At 41.2% G+C, this 27,104-nt stretch overlaps 1 protein-coding gene across 4 annotated transcripts in view; it reads left to right on the forward strand.

Annotated features, from left to right (window-relative positions):
- FILIP1 (filamin A interacting protein 1) overlaps positions 1 to 27,104 on the forward strand; it is a 110,466-nt gene that overhangs the window by 30,069 nt on the left and 53,293 nt on the right. For all 4 annotated transcript variants that reach the window (XM_052781690.1, XM_052781689.1, XM_052781688.1 and 1 more), the window contains one exon: positions 14,377 to 14,655. In XM_052781690.1, the coding sequence (XP_052637650.1) occupies positions 14,383 to 14,655 (273 nt within the window). In that variant the 5' untranslated portion in view covers positions 14,377 to 14,382. The remainder of the gene's footprint in view (positions 1 to 14,376; positions 14,656 to 27,104) is intronic.

The following is a 27,104-nucleotide window of genomic DNA, read 5'->3' on the forward strand; positions in this document are numbered from 1 at the left end:
GCCTTGTTCTTGCTTACATAAATAGAGATAATGTCATGTATTTGGCTACCTGCAGAAATTGTTTGCACAACATTACTTCATACCCTGGCTGAGCAGAGGGCAGGGGAGCTAAGCCTGCTGCTGGCACACCAGTTCACGTCATCTGTGCCATAATGCTAAATGCTGGGTTCTGACAATGTTTTTACTTTCTAGGCTTTCCTGTCCCTCTAATTATAATCCTTTGTCTTTGACACATATGCTTATTTCAAGTCCGAGATTTGTCAAATAGTTGGTGTTTGCTGCTTTCTGCGGGGTATGGCCTGGTGATTTCTAGTGCCTGGAAGGCCGGTGCTACAGCCGAGCCACACTACCACGCTGGTATGTGCTGCCAAGCATTTTTCCTTGCAGGCTTTTGGTTTTTCTTGATGCCAAAAAGTAATAACATTTGTATCAGTAGGTACAATTATAATAAAGATTTTTTTGCAAGCATGACAGCTACCTTAGGTCAAGCACATGGCAAACTCCCAGCTGTACCGAGATTCTCTAAATATGGCCATTTCATACCAGGTCAGTTTTGCAGTCCAAGAATCGACTGACAAACTGCTGACTGATTTTTTTTTTAAATTTATGTTGTTCATTTGGCATGCAGTCAACGATGTTGTATGGGATGAATTTAAAAGATATAGTAGGGTATCAGATTTTGGAATTAACTTTGATTAAATGAGTTACAGAACTTAATATGGAGACAAATAGTTTTTTGGGGTTTTGACTGAGTTTAATAATTTCTCTGAGACAGTGATATACAAATCCTAAAGCATTGTGCTTATAAAAGGAAATCTGAAAGTGCAACTGAATAGAAATGTACATGAACTGATGAATTTAACTTGGTTTCCTAGCTGATAAATATTATAATAAACAAATGTATGTATTCCTCAAATTACATTTAGTTTAGCAGAGTCTTTCAGGTTTAAAGATATAAAATACTCTTAATAATTCAGTAAGGAAATATTTATTCAACTTGAGGACTTTTTCGTGACTTTTCTGAAAGCTTTGTGAAGTATTCTCAGTATATATACAGCGGAGACTCAGCTGGTTAGTCTGAGCCTACTTTTTCTGGACAGCTGTGCTTACCAGTCAGCTACTGGGTGCTCTGGAGAGCTGCCCTTTAACTTTCAGCTGGGCAGATCTGAAAAAAACTCTTTCACCTCTGAAATTCCTGCAGTGTGCATGTGGATAAGGAAGAGCTCTTATCTGTGGCCTATGCAGGGAATATTAAGAGTAAAGAGGTGGTACTCAAAGCTCACTTAGACATTGTCACTGGGGATAGAAACCCGAGTGAGGTTTATTCTCACTGGGAGTAAAACAGTAGGTGAAATGTGAAATGAGCATGTGAGAATACTTTCTGTTACATCTTGTTTCTTAAGATAACTAAACATAGCACCTCAATAAGACAAGAGGTGAATTTACATCCTCACAGGAGGAAAACTGGTTAATCTTCCTTTTCCCAAACCACAGGTGAGAAGCTAAAAAGCAATAACAATACCATTTTGAGCTATTCAGAGGCAGGAGGAAAGATTAAGCTTTTGACCATAACTAGCATTCACACCTAAGAAAGCAGCTGCCTGGGCAGCACAGGGTCCAGCTTGCTCCCGCAGCCCCAAGATGTGACGGAGCTGCCAACAGTGACCGTAGCAGGTCCTTGCCAAGGCCATGGGTCCACCACACATGCACAGGAGAAGCAACCCAAAGTAATTTCTCAGTCACCTAAACTTCCTTGAAGGCAGCTGAAAAATATTTAAGTAAATAAATAAGTAATGCTGAGACATTACATAACTGCTGGGTCAGACAGTTTTTCACTAAATAAAAAGAAACAGTCATTTCTCTATTGATATGCTGCTTTCTTATCTGATTTACCAATTGTATACCATCTGTATATGCCTCCCCTCTTTTTTTTTTGGATGATGACCAAACTTTTTGGCATTATTGTGAAAAGTCAAATCAGACTTTTAAATTTGTATTGAGAGACCTAGTGATGCCTTAATATTTAGAGCCACCCACCAATTCCCTTCAGCAACACTGACACCCACATTGCTTTTCTGTCATCCACCTCCAGATAGGAAATAGGAACTTGAAAATTTTATGGTTGTTTTTTTTCAAATTTACCTTAATTATTCAAAATGAGTTTCTAGTTTCACCTGCTCTAACTAAAAGAAAGCTAACATAGATCCATTGTTTATTGCTGTTTCTTAAATTACTTGGTTTGGGCAATAAAGGCCAAATTTGCTCCACTTTTTCTCCCAAAGGGAGAGTTCAGCACAAGGAGTTGTGGCTGGAGAGTCAAATGAGTTCATTTCCCAGTTAGGTAGCTCAGTAAGGGTGAGCTTTTGACTCTTTTCAGTACTTTTTAGAAATACAGGGTTCTCTGCTCCTCTCAGCCAGAAGCGTCCCTGCGGCAGCAGTCTGTGTACTGATGCCTTGTAGAAAATCCATCCCAACAGCCCTAGCCACTTGAGTTTGCGACTTCGTTAACACAAAGTTGGCAGGGTTGGTTATAGCAGGGATTGTGAGGGGTGGATGCAGTCCCACCGCCTCTGTCGTGTCCTAACATTTGCCACCAAGTGTGGCACTGTGTCAGATGCTGATAACAAGGTGCAAACACCTGCTATTGCCTCCTCACCCAACAGCAAAATTGGCCTTTGTAATGATGCATTTATGGATCCAGTGCCAGTTTATCAGTCAGCTTACTGATGTGCCCAAATTAGGGGCACAACCTCTTTAGAGAGGTCAGTGGTGGCTCAGAGGGGCAAAACCGAGACCTCCCAGCACATCCCAGGGGCAGGATGCAGCAGTGTCCTCCAGCCATGTCCTCTCACAGGGAGGCTAGAGCAACACTGCCCTCTGCCCAGCACCTTTTTCCATGGAAAGAAAATCAGGGGATGCTTTCCCTGATAGACAGGAGCCATGGCAGGCTTCAGCAGTGGTCACTGGAGCTGCATGACTGAGGACAAGGATAGGCTTGAAGTCTTAACATAGCCTCAGAGAGCTTGGGCTCCATTTCAAAGAAACTGCAGATGATGGATGAAACCTAAACTCCTAGCTCAGTCACACAAGTGAGATAGATACTTAAAGCTGAACATTGTGAATTTGTGCCAGTGCAGATGATTTTATCTTCATGTAGGCTTGTAAAACACCCACTCCATTTGTAGGAGCTCTTTTTAATATCTTTCCATGGCTCTGAATTGAAATTACTTTCTAAGAAAAGCAGCTAAGAATATTTTACTCTATCCTAGTGGAAAAAAGGAAAATTCAACCTTTTCTAAAAAGTTAAGTAAGGTAGGGTGTTTGGCTAGTTGCAACAAGACAAACACAATTCACTTAGATCCCTGTTGAAATTGGATTTTAAGAAGTCACAGACATTAAAGCAACTTGGATTGGGCAGCAGGTAATTTTAGTTATGTTAATGTGAGACCAAGCCCATGCAGAGATATGTATTTGCTTCTTCCTCCTCTCTTCCTTCCCTACTCAAAGTACCTGTGCTGTGTTTTCAGCTTAGTGTCACATTCTGCTCTGAACTAAAAAGCCAGGTGAAGATTTGAGTAGATTAACATTGACAGGCTGTTCAAAAAAAGATCAAAACCAGCTCAACCTGTAGATGCAGGATAACTCTTTAACTTCACTCTTTTCAAGCGAAGAAATTGTTTAGGGATTTTGAAACCAAGACATTAGAAGAGGCACAGAAATATGGTTTCTATAAATGAAAGCTACTATAATGGATGAGACGGTTTTCAATGCCCAGGTATCTGCAGGTTTTTGTGCTGCTTCCTGTCAGTGTGAGGCATTGGTATTATTTAAATCAGGCTGACATTTACTTCTTTACTTTCTTTGCCACAAGTTCTGAAGTCAGTGGAAAGCTTGCAGGATTACTGGGAAATAATGACAGTCACTGGGCTGGCACTGCCAGGAATGAAGTAAGACTCTCCTTTCCTTTTACCTCTTTACAAATAGTAATGACAAGTGAAGGCCAGGGCTTTGAATAATGCAAGGGCCACTCTGGAGCCTCACAGTGCTAGTCCTCTTATCAGTGACATGAAGCAGAGGAGCTCAAAGTTTGTGCCACCAAGCCCAGCAAAAGCCAGGAGAAGCCTGGTGTGTAGTGGGGATGTTGTGCAACCTCGCTCTCTGCTTCAGCTGCCCTGTGTCTTCCTGACCCCTGCTGAACTAACTAACTGCTCTATCTCCAGACCATCCTTCAGTAGCCACTTAAAAATATGCCTCTAGAATAACTAATATACTTCTGCATGCCTTGACTTAACTTACTTGAAAAAATACAGATTCTTTTCTGTTTTCCCACCACCCTCCGCTTATTTTCTCTCTGCAGACTGTGTATTTATGGTGAATTGTGCTTTCCCTTTGCACGGCTGATTAGTTTTCCATTTCCTTTGTTTGTAAAGGAGCAGGCTGTGGAAAGGAAAGGCTGTAAACTAAACAGTGCCAGGGCATGAGCACAGATACTAGAAGGTGAATGTCTGTAGTCTTATTAAACTGTTGGAGTGGTCCCCGGCACACTTTTGGCCAGGCCACTTAACACCCTCCTGAACCATTTGAGAGCGTGTTTTGGGAGTCAGCATGGGCTAGGAGCAATTCCCAGTGGGCAGTGTTGATGCAGCCAGCATGTTATGGATGCTAAGAGGGCTTAAGAGCCTGAAGGATTTTCCAGGACAGCTGGCCTCACAGTCAGAGAGCAGTCCTGGACATGGTTAATCTCCAGTATACATGTAGCCAGAGAATTCTTTTTTTTTTTTTTCCCCAATTGGAAAAATTACTGTAAACCCACCAAAATTGATAGTGAAACTCAATGGCAGGTTTAGTATCAGAGACTATTTTTAACTCCTTGTTTTGAAACCAGTTAAACTTCACAGAGGAGGAACCTTTTGGGAGGTGGAAGGCAGCCCAGTCTAACGGAGGGGGTTAAATTCACCTCTCACCAAACGACCAGGCATTCATGTGCAAGCTGGTACTCTGTGTCTATCAACAACTGAAACTTCCTACAAAGGAGTCACTGAGAGAGATTTGGAACTTGTTCCCCGCCTTAGTTGACAGCTGAAATTTGAGATGCTGCAGATGTGTTTTTACACTGTTGTCTCTTGGAGACAATATTTGTAGAAGATACAGGTTCTCTGTATAATTTGTTTTCCCTTTGCTGTAAAATATGTAAGGGTATTTACATCGTGAGTATTTTTTGTTATTTTTGTTATTTTTAGAAACCAAAAGAAGGATAAATTAGTCAAATGTAAAATGTAGCTATAGTTGTTTACTGGTTTCAGCAAAATCGGAGCTGTGCAAATCATGGCTACCGAAAAGAATACGGGATTCACGATTCACGTCTGGTCAGCAAGAGACAGCAAAATACTTCCCTCGACCCAAAGCTTGAAGTTTGCTTTTGGGACATTTATCCTTTTGTCTTGTCTCACACTTGTTAAAATCCAAGTCAATTTTGAAATAAAAAATAATTTTAAGGTGAAAAGTTGAAATAGATTTTGTAGAAAGCTAGTAAGAGTTAGTTTCCTCATTTCCTGATTGCATTCCCTGTTTGCCCTGTGGTTCATTCCTAGGTTAAAGTAGGATTGCAAGGATGACAGAATGACTTTACTTTCCATGCTGCTTTCCCTCAGTGATATATCAGTTTTAGGTATTTTGGTTGGTCATTGTAATGACAGGGACAAGGGACTCAGAGGCAAGAGCTGTGATGATTATCAGCCTGCTCCTGTCTATTCTGCTTTCAGCAGTTTCCTGCCATCTTGGAAGGAGAAAACGCATTGTTATAGGAGCAGTGGTCTTTAGCAACTACTTAGAAGAGGTACAGCGTGGTTCCTAAGTCCACAGTATATTTGATTCTGCAGGTTATCAGCTTGGTTCTATGCTGTCAACAAAAAGAAATGACTAATGCTTACCTAACACCAAAGATGACTTATCTGCAGGAGCAAAAAATCTTTGGTAGGCCAGCTAATCTGCATCACCTCTCATCATTTTCCAGGCACGTTCTGGCTGTCAGGTGATAAAACAAATGTTTAGTGGGTTTGAACTGAAACTAATGGTGACAGTGCTAGCTTTATCTTCATGTGAAGTTCACAGTTTGATTTTCAGTTGAAATGGCATAACTCAAAAGGGCAGAAAGCTGTAAAACAATATGTGAAGAATCATGATAGGGCACAGTGCTCATCCAGCCCTCAAGGGGTAGCTGCGTCTCAAGACATGTTCCATCAGCTGGGTGTAAAGTACACGGCCCCAGGAAGCAGGGGCATTTCTTTCCTCCAGGGATCCATGCTTTTCCTTCAAATCAGGAGTAGTCCTGGGCACAGGACTCTCCAGTGGGCTGGAAACAGGCTGGGAAGAGGGATGAGTAGGAACCAACATACTCCCATGTCTCCCAGCTCAGCTGAAACGTGCTAGAAAGGCTGCACCGCAGGCAGTTAGCACTGTTGCCACCTACCTTGCTCCTGGCCAGTCCCTTTCAGCCACATAGCCACTCTGGAGAATAAATATCTAAACCCTCGTCAGACCTAGTGGCATATTTGTCTAGTGGTGTCAGCTACTTGAGCTGTCTCTTCTCTATGACTCCCGTTTGTACTTTCTGGCAGCTGGGAAGCAGAGTAATCAAAACATCGGTAGAGTGATATATAAAAGTTTATTTTTTTGACTGAATGATGATCTAATAGCTTATCATTCCTCATGCCTCATGCATCCAAGATGTTTTTCCAGATGAAGCCTGGGAAACATGAATCTTTGTGAAACAAGTCTATGTTACTCCTTGGTTGGTCAGCATGCATTACTCAAGTAAAAGTATTCCAGCTGAAACCACAAGTTTTCCTGAAAATGACAAAATTAATGGAATTATACCAGCATAAACTCTGTTCTTTGTAAATCTGTGCCATAATTTAGCTTGAGAAGAGTTTATCTTGGAATTAAGAAAATGGTGTTAAAGGGGTATAAATCTGCCTTAGTGATGACTGGCTTTCCTCTTAGTTTTATGAAGTCCTTTTCTGCTTTCATGCAGATTATACCTATTCAGAATGGCACCTTGATATGGAATTTTCAGAAATTTTTTCTTTTCTTCTTGAGAATACATTTATGCTTATTCCTCCCATTTCTTTTTTCAAGCAAAGGAACTATTGTTGAGATAATGCTTGGTGAATATAATCCATGTGCTACTATGCTCCACTGTTATAAGAATCAATTTCAGGAGCTATAAAATAAATCTTTGATAAAGCAAAAAGGTTTTGCTGATTCTCGTGCCGTACCTCAACAAGTGTGTCTGCTATAACGTTGCTACTTTTCTACACTATTTGCAAGCAGCATAAAAACAAAAGTTCTATTCACCAAAATACATTAGGTAATAAAGAGATAGCAGTGACTTGATAAAAGAAAATTATCTGTGTCCTACATCTAAAACAGTCACTGCATTTTTGTCAGATACTCTTAACGGGGACAAATTCTTCTTTCTCATAATTAAAAAGACTCAAGTTTCTTCCACGGATGAGACTCCATGTATGGTATGACAAAATGAGGGAGACACCATGACATCTGTCTGCCATGGGGCACTATCTCCTTCCTGCACGGGCTCCTCTGAGCAATGCCATGCCCTCTCCCCCTCACTCGAGCGCAGGCAGTGGGTGCAGCCCAGGGACCAGCCCAATCTGCTGCATCTGGCAAAGGGCTTACGGGGTGGGAGGGAGCCCACAGAGCAGTACTTCCAATGCAGATGGTGCAAACCCTGCTATGGAGGCAGCGTCAACAGGATGACACGAACATTTCTTCTTCAGTGCATGGGGCTCAGCACGTGTGCTTGGGCGTTGCTCCTCCTAAGGCCTGTATGACAAATGCTTTTCCAGCACTGCAAGCAGACCAGGTGAAAGGATGAAGGCAGTAGTGGTGTTATGTAGCTAGACTAGCCACAAGTCCTCTCCTAGTCCATATAAGAATTACAGCCCTGTGGCTTGGTTATTCAAGCTGTTTATGGAGTAGAGAATTGTCCTGATCCATAAAGTATCCATAAAGTGCCAATACTCCAACAACAAGGGTGAGCAGTTTACACATGCTCTCACAAAAGCACACGGGTAACATATAATACTGTCAGAAGGAACAAAGACCTTTTCTTGTTTGCTCTTGCAGATAAGTCATGATGCATATAAGGGCAAGAGATTGGGGGAGGGTTAGAGAGCAGAATGGATTAGTGCTCTAGGCATCAATGTTTAGAAATACAGGAAACTCCAGAATTGCTACGGGTAGATATTTTTTCCATTCTTCACCTTATTAGTCATTTGGTTTAGCATTCTCCTCTGACCACCATGACTGAAACAAACACTGGAGTCATCTACAAAAGCAAAATGAAGAATGAGGTCTGCGTTCCTTTGGCACAGTGTTGTTCAGCTATCACACAGACCGGAGTCTGACACATGTCTGCTTCATGCAGCACCCAAGTCCAACTGGGCAGCATTGCTCAGCATGCACCTCTGCACAATGCAGCCATCAGTTCCTACCTGGTCCTCTGACAACCTCTTGGTAGCATGATTCCTTTTTATTTCTTCAAGTCAGACAAAATAATAATAACAAACATTTGCAGAGTCCAGGAAACCAGCCTGGAATAATTGATAATAATAAACCTAATCATTTTAATCAGTCTCTGAAGTGGTGTGACCAGCTGCATGTCTACATGTTTGTCCTGGGAAAACCACACCACTGAGGCCATGTAGCCTTAGTTCTGGCTATCCAGATCCCTTGGGGCTAAAGCCATCCATCCCCATCTGGGGTGGTTCTTGCTGAGGACTTCTAAGCCAACAAGGTCAATTTGGTGTCCCTATCTTCCTCTCTTCCTGACATCTGAGAAGGTGTCTTCTTTTTTTGTATTTTTGTTCGGTGTTTTTTTCTTGGTATCTACTACTTGCAGATACAGACTGATACTGTTTTAAAAATTTTCCAGCTCTCCTCCTCATTTATGGGGTGTTTCAGGTCTGATGGAGGTTTTACATGATTTTGTCTCCATTTTGAGTATATTTATATTATTTTTCACTCCTGGTGCTATACATTGATTGGTAATCACTGGGCAGAGATTTGGCTTGCTCAGTTCCTGAGTTCTCAGCAATCATCTCCCCTGTGTATCAAGCGCTTCTGCACAGCGCTTTGCTCCACTCCAAATGCCTGCGCAGCGGTGCCTTTGAAAAATACAGTTCCCAAAGCCACAGCTGAGAAACAATTCCAGTTTTGGCTCACTAATAACCCAATTGCACCGACCCTGCAACACATTGTTAGCCTGTCAGAAACCCAGCACTTTCATGTGATATCTTAATCAGTTAGATCTGCAACTGAACTCCAGACTACAAATTTATAGCCAAAGGCAACAACCATGTCATGGCTGTAAATCAACTTTTTGTGTGTGTGTGTGTATTATTATTATTATTATTATTATTATTATTATTATTATTATTATTTTAAGGAAAGCACTACAGAGCCAAAATCAGCATGTCCAATTAGCAAGAGGTACTACACGTTAAGTTCAAAGAACTTGCGTTATCTGATTCTAATAGCACTAGTAACAGAGCCTAATCTAACCTGTCATTTCAAGAGCTATAGGGAGAACGAATTGCCATCAATGGGGGAAACGTTTGGAACACCATGCAGCCTGTCCTCTCCTGACATCCTACTCAGCAAATTCCTCACAGATTTCCTCCTGATGTCAGTAAAACTAACATAAAGGTTATTTCATAAAATCTTGTGTGGATTGCTAACTTGTGAAAACCAGAGGACCCATGCCCAGAACAACAATACAGACTCAAGTAAATAATCATAGCATTTGTCCTTTGTGCTTAAAGCTCAACAAACGAGTGCAACAGAGGAGAAGCTGAAGAGTTCCCATGCCAAGTACCAATGCTGTGAGCACATATTGAAACGAGTAGCCAATGAATGTCGAAATCAAGGTGACTGATCATATAAAGACTTCTTGTTTGACTGAAGACTGTTAGGAAAGATTTCCAGTTTAATATGCAATACGTTGAGGGGTGGAAAAAAAAAAACCAGTAGAGTTAAATATTAGATGCTAAAGTCATTATAAATCATACCAGCTATTTCTTCAGGGAACACAATGCCTTCAGCAAGTCAGGAATGCTGTAAGACATAGAGATGTGAACAGGGCAGACAGCAGGAGGACGTTTGTTACCAGTGTTAGACTGGCAGTGTCCCCAGAATCAATTTCAGAACCCTGGTGAAACAATAGATAGGCAAAGTTTGGGGATTTTGGTATTTGCATACCGAAATAATGCCATGCAACTGGTCAGACATTTTTCTTCTTTATCATGATACCATCAGAAATACAGACGGATGTCCAAAATGATAATACTAAGCACTCCTTTCCAGCACACCATATTTCAGCCAAGATCACTGGTATGTTCTGGCTACTTCACGCTGCCCTAATTAAAACTCAGTCATCCTTACAGCTGCTTTGTATTCCTAGAGCACTGCACAACAGCTGGATCATGTCGCTGATTTTGGCCCTTAAACTCCTTGGAAATTACTGTGTGAATATCAGAACTTTGGCCCTCTCTGTCACTATTTAAGCTTGAGTTCACCTGCATCTCTGGCTTCAGCACACAACACCTTTGCATTTGGATAACATGTTGGAAAAGTATCAACATTGTAACTGAAGACAGAGTAGGTGTTAGCGTTACACTGATTTTGGCAGGCTTTTACACAAAGAAAGGCTGTTAGGGGCAATGTCCCTGAGAGTGACAGACTGTCTGCCACACTTACTGTGATGTAAGACATGCTGCAAAATAAATCTACAAGTGTTAAAGAAATTTTTAAAAAGGCCAAGTTTTACTTCCTTTAGCGACAATCATATCCTAATTAGCTAGTTGATAAAAAACTCCAGATCAATTGGTTAAGCTGCTCTGCTGCTGTATTAATGAATTTTAAAAAAAATAAATTTGCATCTGTCCTTTGTGGACCTACATTTATTTACATCAAGTAAAAGCACACTCTAAATATTCAGTCCTTATTTCTCTGTTAGCACACTTATAAACATATAGTCAACCACTCAGCCCTTACATGGCTTCATGAATTGTTATCTCAGCTCCCACAGGGACAGATGGATCAAAGTGACTGTCTTGAGTTATGATGTGACAGGGTGACACACCACCTTTCATGAAGTCTAACATATCCAGCTAAGTGCATCTGGTTGATTATGCAATGCTTGAGGTGGATGATGTGTCTCAACTAGTCATGAGTTAAACTTAAAATTAATTATGCACCTTCAGGTCTAACAGTTGAGTCATCTTACTATAGAGAAATCGCTAATGCAGCATGTTACTAAGCAGAATACACTGTAATGTAATAATCTGTTTTCCACTGGAAAACATATGTAAGACAGGCTTGCAATATTTATTCTTAAAACATGTAGGATGTTCTAGAGCCATGAAGACATTCACTGTAAGCCATGAAAAATAGGTTTGGTTTAGAGATGAAAGTGGCTGGAGGCTGTGACCCACAGGGACTCAGAAGGAAACACTTAGAAAATAGAGGCAGATTGAATCCCGAGTGCTCTCTCCTGAGAGGAAGCATGGCTGGAAACTTTAAAACCCATTAAAGTTAAACAAATTGAAAAGCCCTATCTGAGAGGAAACATAGTACAATGTTTATTTTTCCATTACAAACCTGAGACCTAAAAGATTTCCTGAGGTTCTCAGGTATTGTTCATGCTTATAATGGAGATCTGTTTTTAGGAAGCGTAATTCATGTGTTTAATCCAAACTGTTTGATGAAAAACACACTGCATAAGCATTCAGGAAGTTAAAGTCCATTGTATACCTGTATCACATATTGTTTGGAAAGGAGCAGACCTACAATGCAAGGAATCTCATCATGAAACTCTCTCGCTCGAAAACATTGGGTCTAATTTTCTCCCCATTTATGCTGCTGGATGAATTCCACTGAATTAATGAAGTTAAGACATGAGTAACCAATGATAATAAAAAGACAATCTTCCTGCTGAGTGTGAAACTACCAAAATGCAAGGCTAATGTGAGCAAGAGATTTATAACACTGGCCCGAGTCAAGTAAGTAGCAAGCCGTAGCAGGCCCAGCATAACATTAGCCAAGCTGATTAGTCAATGTATTTTAGGTTTTGCCCCATTGCTAGTGAATTGCTGCTCTGAGATCCTTATCAGAAAAGTGATGTTAGTGATGTTGAGAAGCATCTGCTTGACTAATGAACAAGCTGCAAACTAAATCCAGAGATGAATTTAAGTGAGGGAAAAGATTTGGAAGCAGTGGAATATTATTCATTAGACCTATAGATAGAAACTAGGCAAGCTTCAGACATATAGACCCTTCTTCAGCTTTCTTCAGTCTGTCTGTTCAAATTGTAGCTGATCTAAAGCTAGATATTTCTCTGTGCAGATCTTGCTTTCTAGTATTCTTAGACTCTCTTGGGTAAACCGGATTTAAGTAAAAAATCAAGGTACCAGAAAATATGACCATATACAAAAGTAAATTGGAGTAAGGCAACATAAACTCCTGATGGTTTCCCTTGTCTGTTATACAAGCAATTTCAAGTAGGATGAAGAATATCCAACTTTTAGGACACCAACTTACTTTTTACATCTGAGTTTGGCCGTGAACCAAGACTAAATTCACTGCTGCCTTTGTATTGTGTATGACAAATACCTTGATTACAAATAACAATCAAGTTCTTCGACAGTTAAACACTGAAAATAATTACAAAAACCTACTTCAACATAACATAGGAAGGTGACAGAATAGCAAGGTGACAGGATAGCAATATTGGTCCATATATAAACACGTCTGAGTATCCTATGCACTTCTGTTTAATAATGGTAAGTAATGAAATACACACTGATGTCTTCTGTGCCATTGTTAGTGACACAGGGCAAGACCTTACAGGGTAAGTGGGATTTTAAGGGCTAGCAGCCTCCCTGGCCAATTTGCAGGGTCAAGGGCGAAGAAAGGAGAGAGATGTTCATAGGAGAAGAGAACAGACAGGCAGATTAAGCTAATTTTATTTGAATGTGTTGTGTGGATGACAACTTGAAAAGGGCTGATGGGTAAGAAAGAGAAGAACTGTGAAAAGGTTTGAAGATAAGAGCCGGTGGTTTAATCTGATATTGCTGAATGGCATTCAGCAGAGGGAATCAGAGAAGACTGTTGTTTGAGGAAGATAATACACAGGAAGGATGATTTTCACAGCTATGTTTTGTGTGACACCAAGGCTGTGTTACTTGTAAACTAAACAGGGCCAGGGCCCCCATTCTGCCCCTAGGGTCAAGCGGCACAATCCAGCCATGCTTGTACTACTAAACGCTCTTCTCTTCCAGAACAGGGTGGCTGCATCTGGACCTGGGCTGGGTTAATTCCTGAATTGTGCCCAGGAACTGGTTGGCAGAGTGGTAGCTTGCCTGGACCTCAAGTGTGCCAAGGAGTGTGCTAAAAATTTAGTAATACAGTAGGTCAAGTGCCAGAGCTCAGGAACATTTGCTGTCACTGTTTAATTTCCTAGGATAGACATCATCTAAGAGTGCAGTGTAGGTGCTTAAGAGGGCAGAGATGTGAGCATTCAATAACCATGACCTGACATTTTGGAGAAGCCCTGAATCCTCTGGAAGGACTGCATTGATCTTGCCCATTTACTTCTTAGTGGTTTCACTCCCTCTGTGCTTTTTTTTCAAACTTCTTTTCAACTTTTCTTTATGGCACTTACTGTCTAAATCTCATGCAGTATTTAGTTTAAGATGGAGTTTACCACTTGATTTAGTCTTCGTTCTCAATTTTTCTTGGTTACCTGGAATAAAACCATTGCTTCACTCTGGAAAAAGTATAGAGTGACCTTTGTTTGTCATGCATTGTCACTCTACTCTCATAGAGAATTTATATTCAAGAAATATGCTTTTCTAAAATTTAATTGCATTCCCGTCTCTCAAGTAAACTTCATGTTAAAATAAGATCTACTTAACAACCTACTTTGTTTTGATGAATTGCGAATGATCAAAATGTTGACTGAAGGAAAGGGAACACTGGAAAATGTTCTTTATCATTTTCCTGTATCACTTTTAAGTTCCATACATTTTAACTCATATCAGCATCTTGGCATGCTGAAAAAGATGGTTACCCTTACTTTAGGACTCTGTTAAATTTATACTTAATGCCCTGGATTCACTGCCTGCCACACACAGAGTTGTTGAAATGGTTGAGCCTTCTACCGCCGTCTCTTGAACATGACAGTATTTTTCATTTTTTAGAAGTTTGTTGTTCTTCCAAAAGGCAGTATTTCCACTGCAGCTTTTTCTAAGTAATTTTGTTTATAAATGCATCTTTATGTTTGTTTCTTTCTAGGTAGGGATGAGATCCCGAAACCAAGGTGGAGAAAGCTCGTCTAACGGGCACTTCTCCAGTTCCAAGCCTGTCATCAGCCATGCAGAGAATGAAAAACTTCAGGAGGATGCCAAGAAAAAGAACAAACCTCATCAGAAGGAAGATGAGGTCATGGTTTCAGCAACTGTCAAACGGCACTCAAAATCACCTGGACCTACCGAACGAAAGAACAAGAAGTCCATAGAGCTTTCTAAAGAGGACTTGATAAAACTCCTCAGTATAATGGAAGGAGAACTGCAGGTAAATTAAACATCTTTTTTTTAGTATATTTTCTGTGCATCTATTTATTTTTAGGTTGTCCAAGATGTACAGGGCTCAACTAACAGTGACATGCAAATTTAAGGCAAAGGACCATAAGAAGAGAGCAGTGTTTAGCTGGTGTTTAACAGGATAGTCATAGTTTTAAGTACTGCTTTATTTACCATTGTGATGGGTTAACCCTGGCTGGACGCCAGGTGCCCATCAAAGCCGTTCTATCACTCCCCCTCCTTCTCAGCTGGACAGGGGAGAGAAAATATAACAAAGAGCTTGTGGGTCGAGATAAGGACAGGAGAGATCACTCACCAATTACCGTCACAGGCAAAACAGACTCAGTTTGGGGAAAATTAACTCAATTTATTACAAATCAGCCGGAGTAGGGTAATGAGAAATAAAACCAAATCTCAGAACACCTTCCCTCCACCCCTCCCTTCTTCCCGGGCACAACTTCACTCCTGGATTCTCTACCTTACCCCCCAGCGGCACAGGGGGACGGGGATGGGGTTTACGGTCAGTTCATCACACGTTATTTTCTGCTGCTTCATCCTCAGGGGGAGGACTCATCACACTCTTCCCCTGCTCCAGCGTGGGGTCCCACCCACGGGAGACAGTCCTCCACAAACTTCTCCAACATGGGTCCTTCGCACGGGCTGCAGTTCTTCACGAACTGCTCCAGCATGGGTCCTTTCCACGGTGTGCAGTCCTTCAGGCACAGACTGCTCCAGCGTGGGTCCCCCACGGGGTCACAAGTCCTGCCAGCAAACCTGCTCCAGCGTGGGCTCCTCTCTCCACAGATCCACAGGTCCTGTCAGGAACCTGCTCCAGCATGGGGTTCCCACGGGGTCACAGCCTCCTTCAGGAACCCACCTGCTCCGGTGTGGGGTCCTTCACGGGCTGCAGGCGGATATCTGCTCCACCGTGGACCTCCATGGACTGCAGGGGGACAGCCTGCCTCACCATGGTCTTCACCATGGGCTGCAGGGGAATCTCTGCTCCGGCACCTGGAGCATCTCCTCCCCCTCCTTCTTCACTGACCTTGGTGTCTGCAGGGTTGTTTCTCTTACATGTTCTCACTCCTCTCTCCAGCTGCCGTTTACCCTCTGTCCCAACTTTTTTTTTTTCCTTCTTAAAAATGTTATCACAGAGGCGTTACCACTATTGCTGATTGGCTCGGCCTTGGCCGGCGGCGGGTCCGTCTTAGAGCCAGCTGGTATGGGCTCTCTCAAACACAGGGGAAGCTTCCAGCAGCTTCTTACAGAAGCCACCCCTGTAACCCCCCCCCCCGCTACCAAAACCTTGCCACACAAAGCCAATACAACCATCTCTATCTGCAGCTACCAAAGCAAGAGAAATTCTAAACACCTGTCACAACTGACAGAGAAAGGGGGATCTGAAGGTCTTAAACACTTAAAAAGAGGAAAAAAACAACCACAGATGGATCAGTTTGGAAAAAGGCAAGCAAATATATTGAGTGTAATTATAATTTTTAATGCAAATATTCAAGGGACAAATCTGCAAGTCAGTAATACTGAAAAAAAGGACTTAAGATGGCCCCTGGACCTTCTGCATATTCAGATGTTGCTCAGGGCTCAGCCAAAGCTCTGCCTGTCCCACCTGGCCTCCAGCACTCTGCACATTCCCTGCCTTGCAAAGACCCATTAGTTTTATTTCTTGGAGTAGTGCTCGCTTGAAAGTTTTCTCAGTTGTCCTGATTTGCATGTTTATTCAGCCCAGTAGTAAGTCCTTGATGGCAGAGAGCCTGATTTTGTGCTTAACTCACATCCCCCAAATTTAGGTCCAGTTTTGAGGATTCTCTTAATTGCTAATAAATCATGGAGCTCTTGGGAGTCTCAGCCTTCAGGGAAAATGCAATTTCAAAATGAAGAGCTGAAACATGGTATTTCAAAAAGTCAGTATGAAGACTTCTGACTTTTCAAAACTTATCCCCTTTTGTGGTGGGACTGCTTGACAAATTTATACATTCTTCTGTTTGCACTTTAATGATGTTTTTCACTGAATCCATGGACAAGCAGAAAAATAGTGCCCAACCTGTGTGAAAACATTTTACGTTTCAATCTCTTTATTCTAGTTAACCATCATTATTTAGCATTTCATATGAGGCTTTACTTTTTCCCTGAAACCCACATTCATAACATTTTTACTTTCATTTTGGACTTGTTACCATCTTACCTGATTAAGAGAAGCAATGGTTTTGGAGGTGATTAGTTAATTTCTTCAGTATATGAGTCACCCGAGTTGCACCATTACCACAATGCTGAAATTTCATCTTATTAAGTATCACTCTTCCTGTACATAATTTACCTTCAGCTTGTCAGAAAGTCCTTTCAAGTTTCATGAAATACACATTCAAATTTAGTAATTTCGTCACAAAACAGAGAAGAGTCATTTTGCACTGGGAAAAAAGCAAGAAAATCTGTTGAATGCAATTTTGCAAAGGAAAAAACCTTCTATCATTGCAGAACAGTATCCATATTTATAGTGCTTCATTTACATTATACAAAAACTTGTATATGTCATTTCCTAAAAGGTGGAGCTAGCATGCAGCTTCAGTGGTGAATAGAGCCAAACCTCATTGGAAATGTATCATGTTCATGTTGTTCAGAAAGATTTACCCTGAAGTCACCTTTGTGGTCTGGAAAGGGGAGGCGAAGAAAGACACTAATGTTTCCTGGGTGGCAATAAATGTGTTCTTTATTCTTATCTCTGAGTAATTCTCCTGTTCAATACACGGAAATGTGGCTCTTCACCATAGTCTTTTACTTTGTGGGGGAGTTACAAAACCTTTAAAGGACTGTCCATGTTCTCATTACCCCTATGGTGATGCTGGGGATAGCTGCCATCTGCACCATAATACGGGCTGAAAATCCTCACCAAGACAGTACTCCCACTGCCCTGGACAATACTTTTAGGGATGTTCATACATACAGACCCCACAGAGATATTAGGCACCGCTAAAGCTTCTCAGCCTCACGGGAGGATTGTGAGGACAGCCACACTGGTAGCCGTAGAGTGCGTCTGTTCTTCTGCTCCTTCCTGCCAGGCAGGGAAGAGAATTATTATTTGTTTTATTCCATAAGAGTTTTTAATTTAATTTCAAACCCCCCATTTTAGTTAGTTAGTTACCTGGTACCTGTGTTGAACCGTTACTGAAGTGGGCAAGCTACAGCACTTTGGCTTGAGATGAGAGCCTGGCTTTGACAGTACAAACGGAGACGAGCCAAGGAAGACTCCAGCCAAAGTAAATACTCTGGTATTACCTCCTGGCTGTCACAGTGACCTAATGCACTGAGTCATTTCATGGCTTTTCATTTTCAGATCTGTTCGGACATCTCTGGTGGCTGGCTGGCGTTTTGTTGGACTGACAAATCAGACTGTGGGTTTATTTTGAAGCCATTTCAATACCAGCAAAGCAAAGATTATATAGGCATATGTAAGAAAATTTTGTTTTGAGAATAACAGCAGGCTGTACGTGTAGGGAGATCCAATATTTTTTGAAGAAAAAAATGGCATAAAATACCATGACTGTTTACTCAGCAGCCATGAGCAGGGGGGATCTTCTGCCTGCATGACCAAATGCAGAGCACGGTGATGCTGCCTTGTAAACCCCAAACAGTGAGCTCAACCATGGGAAGTAATCTGGTCATGACAACCATGGGGTTAGCAGGGTAAACTGGTAATGTATACATATGCTTCACATGCTTAGTTCACTACTCGCATAATCTAACAACATAGCAAACATAGACCCATGCCATGTTGCTGTCGGTATCAATTTTGAGTCCTTACTTTGGGACTTGACCTCCCAGCTCTTCATTTTGAAGGTGAACATGCCAGTAAACTGCGGAGACATGCCCTAGCAGTGATGTTTATGTCTTTTTTTTTGTTGTTTTTTTTTTTTTAAATTATAATGACCTCAGGTAGCTTGCCTGCGCTTTAGCTTCTAGGGCCAAGTTGGACTCGGCTCTGCCTGTCGTCAGATTTCCTGGCTGGGCCCTGTGCACTTACTGACTATAGAGAAGGAAAGGTTTGCATAAACGGCTGAGGTCACCGTAGCCTAGGCCTTATTTTGTAAGAAAACAAAAGGGGAGAAAAAGTATACAGAAGCTGTGGCGATGAAAATCTATCCCAACACACATGGCAGGAGAGCTCTTAAGTACAACCTCTCTGAAGGAGAGTGGGAAACAAATGAACTGATGACAGGGATTGATTTTAAAGGCCTTATAGCTCAGTGGAGTGTCTTTTCTCTTGTGAGATCTCACTGCTCATATAAAAACCCAGTGATTACATGGTCTTTAAACACATATCAAACATTTAGGGGCAAAAAATCCATGAAGGATTTCTTCCTATACCTGGGAAAAAAAATTCTAATTATTAAATACTGCAAAACTGATTTGAAAAGAAAATTTCAAACACCAGTAGAATAAATTGGACCATGAAGGCATGGCATTAATTTGCCCGGTTGTTACAGTGATTTCAGTCAAACCAACATGTGGATATTATTAATTACAGAGCAACACAGGCAGTGTGGATCTTTACAATGATGATATAATCATATCTGTGGTTCACAGATTTTTGTCCAATGGCCTATGTATTTGTCCTGGCAGGAATTTATTCCCTGTACACGTTCTGAGCAGCAGCCATTAATCTCCAACAATACCAACACTGATTTTCAACGTTTCCTGATTAGGGGCTCAAAAGGAAATGAGGGGCAGTATTCATACATGTTTACCATTCACTCTTCTACTGCATGTTTGAAAAAGACCCCACAATAATAAAAGTACATTTATGAAGATAGCATCCCACCGCAAACCATTGGGTTTTGCAAGAAAAATAATTTCTTAGCCAGGTTCTGTGCCTATTGCCAGGTGACAATTTAAGCCTGGGAGACGGTTTCCTATATTTCACACCAATCTAAATAGGAGCAACTTTTCCACTCGAGGCCTTTATTATAGCTGGCATTTTACTGTGTTTCTCCAGTGCAGAAAAGGCATTCATTCGCTGCAGCTCAGCCACCCGTTCCTGTCGAGGTCCCTTGCACGCTTTAGGGCTGAGGGAAATGTTTCCTGAGAGCCTGGTGCTGTGGAGGAACAGAGCTCTGCTCCTCAGAGCTGGGCAGCCATGGGGTGTAAATGAAATACATGTTAAGGTATCAGCTGTACGTTTCCTCTGTTGCAGGCCTGAGGATGTGGATGGGCAATATGTGAAATGTGATGTCTTGGAGAACAGTATGTATACTGTATGTTATATATAGAATAATCACAAGCCGCAATTCCTGAGAAGTCTTCAGACTTCCAAATGGTCTAATGTAACACTGGGTTCGGACTGACTTTTGAAGGGAAACACTGTGTAGCAGATATTCAGAGGTAAACCTATTTGCATAGCATCCCTCCTTCAAGGGGAGAGACCAAATGACTCCACTGACAGAGAAGCCCTTTCCTTTAATCTGTATTTATTTAAGACTGCATTTAATGGTTAATTTGAGTGCTTATGCAAGGCTTCAGAGTGATGGCTCCCCAGGAAGGATATCTCCCCTCGCCTGGGGAGCAGCAGGCAACACACCCCATGGCAAGGTGTGCTCCCCTTGTATCTCTGGTCCTGGCTCGAAGCCAACACTTCTCATCATGTCCAGTTTGATTTGGTCTCTCTGATGAGGTTGTTAGTGAAAACATCATTCCAGTATTAAGACTGCCAGCCTGGGGTTAGCAGGTTAATTGCATTTGTGCCACTGATTACCAAACTGCAGATTGCGCTGGTGGCTTCATCAGCTGCAGGAGGGGTTGTTGTAGGGCAGGTATGGGGGACTGGTTGCTGATGGTTGAAGCAGGGTAATCATGGAGGGAAGGAGCTCTCTCATCCAACAGAGCCAGGAGAAGCTCACCTTCAGGTGGGCTGCAAGACTTTCTTCTTGACCTGGGTATATCAGGGAAGGGTTAGCAGAGGTGGGTAAGGGCTGTGTGTTTTGTTCTCTCTGGTAAGGTCCTTATGAAACACTTAAATAACAGTGGCTGTACATCCTGCCACAGGGGAAATCCTCTCTCTTAACAAACTCATTTAACAGGTACCCACATGGGTATAGGTGATATACTACCTATTGCGTTCCAACATTTTTAAAGGTATTTTAGTATTTTAGCATCTGTCTTTCAATCAGAAAACTAAGATTTGTAAATGTAAAGGAAGGGAAAATTCTTTACTGTTTCTTAAGTCCCAGCAGCTAATTCTTTAGGCAACCACTTTGCTTAACCTTTGTCATAAATTTATCAAGTTGTGTTTTAAGATTAGGTGGGTTGTTTACCTTGACTACTCCTATTACAAAACAGTTCCAGAACTGAAAGGCTTTAACGTTTAGAAAATTTCTCTTTTTTAATTTCTAATGCAATTGTCATTGTCCAGTGAAACCCTTGTGAAATTGTGCTATACACTGATCACTCTGAAAAGCCTACCTCTCTCCCTACTGCTTAATGCCTGATGTGTTTGTAGACAGCAGTCTCACACCCTCCGAGCCTTTGTTATGCTGTGCTAGCTGTGCCACCTCCTTTTAGTTTCCTCTAGCAAAATAAGCTTTCCACATGTTCCATCACCCCTTGATCAGTGCCAGTTACATCCTGGGTTCATCTTTCTTAACATCTGTAGCTGGAACTGCACACAGTGCAGTAGGAGAGAGCTCACTGGTGCCTTGTACATTGAGTTTAATATTTCCCTTTCTCTGCTGATATGGCTTTATTTGGCCTTCCTATTACTTGTCAGTCTGATTGATATAAGCCAGAGAGTTTGATTCTGTAGCTATAGTTGTGACGTTTTTCCCTCTGTCTCTTTTTCTTCTCGCTGCAATGTGTAAACTTTCATGTAAAGCCTTGGAACTGCTTTTGTTTTGAACTTGACTTCCTGAGATGTTGAAATGTTGTGATAGCCACCTAGGTATTGCTTAGTTAAAAACACCGAACAAACTCCTATATTTTTTCTTCAGTGCCTTTCTTGATACTCTTGCATTAATATTATTAAATATTGAGCTGTCTGAAAGCTCAAGCGAAGAATATGGGATAGATAGGTGGGTGGAAACCAAATCTGTTTCTTTTGGGTAATATTAAAGTCAGAAGAGAAAGCTGGGACAAGATGCCTTGGCACTGGAGGACAGAGTACATAACAGAGTGAAGAGAAGGAGTTTTCAAATGGTCATTAGCAATATCTCACAGTTTGAGAAGCTGAAGAGGAGCCAGAGTAGAAAGAACAGGTAAAGCCAGAGAAAAGTGCATGTAGAGTAGCTTTGCATAAGTGTTTATAACTGTGAAGCCTTGTTAATTGGATTGAAATAGTTTAGGATTTTCTGAGCATATCATAGAGATTAAATCCAAATTCCCTAAGAGAAAATCCTTGGCATGTACAGAGCTACAGGGAAAAAGAGAAGATAGGGTTAATGTGAGGAGGGAGAGGTGACTTAAGGAGAATGGAATGAGAGGAAAGAGGTTGGGCAATAGAAGAAAAAGAGTGTAAGGAAAGGGGGAATGAAACAATGATAAATGGAGCCAAGCTAGAAACATGGAAAGGGGACATAGAAAAGGCAAGACAATGAAGAGAAAGATGGTAACCACACTGTAGCAAAACGAGAACCTAAAAAAATCACTGAAAATATCTGGCATAAGAGTATCAGTACAATTTGTTAAAAAATTCTCTCCCCTCTGACTGACCCCTTGTTTGTTTGTGTTTTCCTGGTGAAGCAGGCTTTTGCAGGACAAAAAAAATTAAGTTAGGATAGACTTCAGACCACAAATGCTCTTTTCTGTTTTCATTGAGTAATTTATAACGAGAGATAAATTTTTGTCCAGAATAGTATGGATTTTTCTATAGCTTGCAATCCTTGCTGTGTGAAGTGCAGGAGATGCCATGGGAGGTAAGCAGGGCTTGTCTAGCAAGTCTTGGAATTATGAATTTTAAAATAGAACCTTGCTGGTTTATGAGAGAGAGAAAAAAAAAAGACAGTATACTGAAATATAGTTAAATTGTGCTATTCAGGCAATTTCCTGCTCCCTCTGAAATTAAGGGCCATGGTGCTATCAACCATCGTGATGATAGCCATCTCTTTGGTAATAAAATTGCTTTAGAATTATATGTTTTTCAAAGTAATTATCCTCAATAAAATGTCGCTGTCACTGGACAGCTGTAGGCTGAAAACCACTTTCACGAAGACATTTTAACATCCTTCTCTGTTAATGCCTGAGCTATACTTTAACAGAGCTACATCTTTCATGTTATATAGGCTTGGAGGGTTAGAAGAGAGAGGAATAATTGGCAGGTGTCTCTGATCTATTGAACATCTCATCTAGAGTGGAGGGAAGAGTATGAGCAGCTTGGTTTTGGTTTGGGTTTTTTTCAAAAATTCTTGGTCTTCTGTCCAAAACAGAACAGTAAGGACTGTCCCCGATCAACTTTTAAGTTTTGGTCTTGTTCCCATTGGAATCAGTGTCTTTAACTGATCCTCCTTTGCAATCTTTTAAAAATAATTTTAATCAACTGATGTCATTTGACTCTTTTTTTTTTTTCATTTACTTAATAGAAATTGTATACTCAGTGCAAGAGTAACGAGAAAGCTTGTATCTTTTCTCATTTTCTTGAGAGAAGGCTCACTCTGTGGGAGAGGACATGGCCAACTCTTTTGCAATAAATGCTAGATGCATGGACTCTCCAGCTTTAAAATATCTGGGATTCTTGGGAGAGCTTGCAATGAGCATATGTCTTATGTGTCATAATGCTGTCCAGTACTCTGAGTCACCAGTTGTTAATTTAACATTGCAGTTGTAGCTGAGTCTGTTTTTATTAACTTTGCTGCCCCAGTTGTGTATTTATTAAGTTTGTGTCTCCTGTGCTCCAGCTGAGGATCAGATAAGCTCTTGAGAGCAAAACAGATCATTTTCCATCCAAAATGAGCTTTAATAAAAGCAAATATAAGTCTTTATATAATAATTGTTAGAACACAGCTATCTGAGAAAGTGTCTTTTTTCTAGGGTTAAAGGCTCCACCTATTGGTTGACTAAAATGAAAGAAATGTAACATTTTCACACAGAAAACTGCTGGCCTTAGTGAACATCCTGTGTCTTGCCACATCTTTACAAAATTGTTGTCTTCAATGTAGAATTTTGTATGATATCCAAAATAAAATGAACTCAGTGACTTATTTCTGAGGGCTGTGCACATGCAGCATCCAAAATGATGCACTGCTGAGAAGCTATGAAGGGAAATCCTTTCCTAAGACAGGAATGGTTTGGATTTTGCAAGTGAAGTCTTTCTTATCCTGGAAATTATTGTTTTTCTTCGTAAAAAAATTAGCATCAATTCTTCCATACCAGCAAAATGAGTGGAACTGACTAACCCAAGTACAGTTGCATGGTAACTTCCAGTCATTTGTGACCTTAAAGTTTAAACAAGTCAGAAACAGAAGTATTGATGTGGTCAGCTTCATAATGAAAACCTGTTTCCCCAGTATTGGCTCAGGCAGTCTCAGCAGTTCAGGCAAAATGGCTTTTTGAAGGGCTTTAGAATCGTTCCTGGGAATGCAATTGAAGGATGGAGAGGGGAGAGGATGTCCAAGTGGGGTTTGGGGAGGGCAAGGGGAAGGACAGACATTGGGGAGGATCAGGGGGATTTTGGAGACAGCAGGAGGCTGTGAGGGCATCATCATGGGCATGGCCGGAGCTCTCACTCTGTGCCTTTCATTGCCTGCCCTCTCTAAGTTACTTCACTCCAAGAGTTCGCGCCACTTCCCTCATTTCCTCTGACAACTCCTCTGTTCAAATAATTGGCTACGCTGGTAAGTACTGTTCTTGCCCATTCATCAATCATCAGTAACTTGAATGCACATCCGTGTAGCACAGAGCACTGAAAAACAGCTTGTTGAAGCCAACAAAATGCTTGGACAAGAGAAAGTTGTGTATACAGTTTATTACCCATGTATACACACGTACGTCTGTTGCTATCCCTCTCTGAGTTATGCTCACGTCTCCGCAGAGGAAGCAGAAGGATTTCCTCTGAGCTTCTTCATCCTGACAGCTACGGCCCTGCTGGCACCAGCTTGTCTCTCGCTCCGTCCTGCTCCACGCGTGCTCATTCATGCCATAAGACAGCTAGATCACTGCGGAAAAAACTACCAGGGCAGGTTTGTTCCTCTTGGAGGGGGGATACTTACACCAGCAGCTTCAAGTGCCTCCCTGAAGTTCAGGCCACAGCACCAAATTTCAGCTGCTTCAGTTCCTTATTCAGTCAATGAAGCACTTTCAAAGAGCAAGTTAGACAACCTGAGTTACATGTCTAATGAAGATACTTTTTAGTTTCCAATGGATTTCAATAAATTGGATGATAGTATAGAAGTACATAAGCATGGAGAAAATAAAAGATTATAATGAATGAGGGAAAATGAATAGTAGAGCAACTATATTGATGTCAGTGCCATATATTTTGTAGTATTAATAGCGTTAGTACCTAGATCTTATATATACTTATGAATTAAATCTCACAGTGTTCCTGGGAAGTATTATTTCCTTTATGGAATGGAAATTGGAGCATGGTGAGGTTAATTTTGTGTGTGAAGCATGCGAAATATGTCCATGAACAGAGCATGGATCTCTTGAGTCTTGGTTCAGACTGGTTAACATAAGATTAAGGGAGAGATGATAACACAAGATGATAACACAAGATGATAACACAAGAAAGAGGAAAAGAAATGCTTCTTCTGTTTGTACTGTTTCATCAGTCATCTTTTTTTCTTCATAAAGAGGTGCTAACTGATCACAAAATAAGTTGTGGTTAGACAAGGAACACAGCAACTTACTACACGACTCCAGCAATGTGAAAACACCTCAATGGGTGGGAAATGTGTTGCAATTTTAATGACTTCCTATACTGCTATAGCAGCTCGTGATTGGCCATTCATCTGGGATATGGAAAGCTGCAGATTATTTCCTTAGCATGAATAAACCAGAATAGGGACTTAGTCATTTGGGTTTTCACATCTGATTTGGAGTACCTGAACCAGGGAGCTTTGCAAGCATTGTGGTGACTAGTGCTGGTCAGAGAAAAAAACTAAAGTTGCTTTGTTAATTACCTCATTTGTTAGGGTGTAAACTGCCCTGAACTGCGAATATAGTCATTTGTGTGCTTGTTGTTAATGTTTCTTCCCACTCACGTGTCCAAAATGGTGTTTTAACAGATGTTCCTTCCTCTCCGTGCTGGCTAGTTGGATCAATCTGTGGTCTCTACTTGCTGCCAGGCTTCAGGTCATGTGCAAAATGTTATTATATGGTTAATGTTGGCTGAGACGTAAACTCTATAACTGAATACGGCAAACCCAAAACAGTGGCTTTAGCCATTGTGATGCATTGCTGAAGCATGTAGAGCATATCCCCAACATGGAGATTCATGCGTGTAACTGACAGTGACCCCTCGTATTGGTCTCTCTGTGCTGACTGGATCATGACACTGTAATTCTATATGCTGCAGTAACTGCCCCACTGCTCAATAATATTAAGCAAAGCACTCTTTCAGTGTGAAAAGAAAGACAGGATATCCCAGACCCTAATAATTCTGAAAACATCAAGCAGTGTGGAGTTAATACTTCTCGGGGCCTTGCCATGGGAATTTTCTGGCTGTGGCCCAGACTACAGATAATTAATTATGTCAGTGAAAGGCTCTGGTGGCCTGTTTTCTTCAGAAAAAAAGTGACATCATCCATGGAGCTCCCTGGCAATAAAGCAGAACAAAGCTGTGTGGGCAGGAAATAACAGACAGATGTCTTCTAGTGCTCATTTGATCTGTTTCGAAGCTTGCTGTAAGAAGTAATACATTGCTCAGTGCTGCTTCTCCTCAGCTCTGCAATCTTTAGCATGGACTTTTTTAAACGTAAGAGGCCACATTAATCTCTGATGTAATTTTTCTGGAGCCACTTCAGAGGGTTTGTGCAGTGGATGAGCTGGTCTATCATGTGCCTCTCCTCCAGTATTGATTTTAGAAGGAATTTCTGTTACCACTGTAAGATAACACACAACAAAATGAAATACGCTGTATAGCTCCAAAGGCTTCATACAAGGCCAGAAAGTTCTGCATGGTGCGGAGAAGACAAAACAATTCTGTTTCATATCCCCAGAGTCACAAGGGATCACTTGCATTTCTGGATATATTTCACTAAACTTTTGTACAAAACCACCAGTGGTCACTTTTCATCACTGAAGTCATCTCCAAAGTAAATCACGCACATAGACCCAAGTCCAGAAATGTTCAAAGAAATTTGTGCAAGTGAATCCCACAGTTTCAAGTATTAGGAAATTAAGCTGAAATGAAAGGCAAGAAAAAGGCTTTGCTGTACATAAAGTCTTCCTTGCAAGAAAAACTATGTATACATGTCATCAGCCAGCATTTTGCATGGCTAGAAT

The sequence above is a fragment of the Harpia harpyja genome, chromosome 3 (assembly GCF_026419915.1).
Source record: "Harpia harpyja isolate bHarHar1 chromosome 3, bHarHar1 primary haplotype, whole genome shotgun sequence".
Lineage (NCBI taxonomy): Eukaryota > Metazoa > Chordata > Aves > Accipitriformes > Accipitridae > Harpia > Harpia harpyja.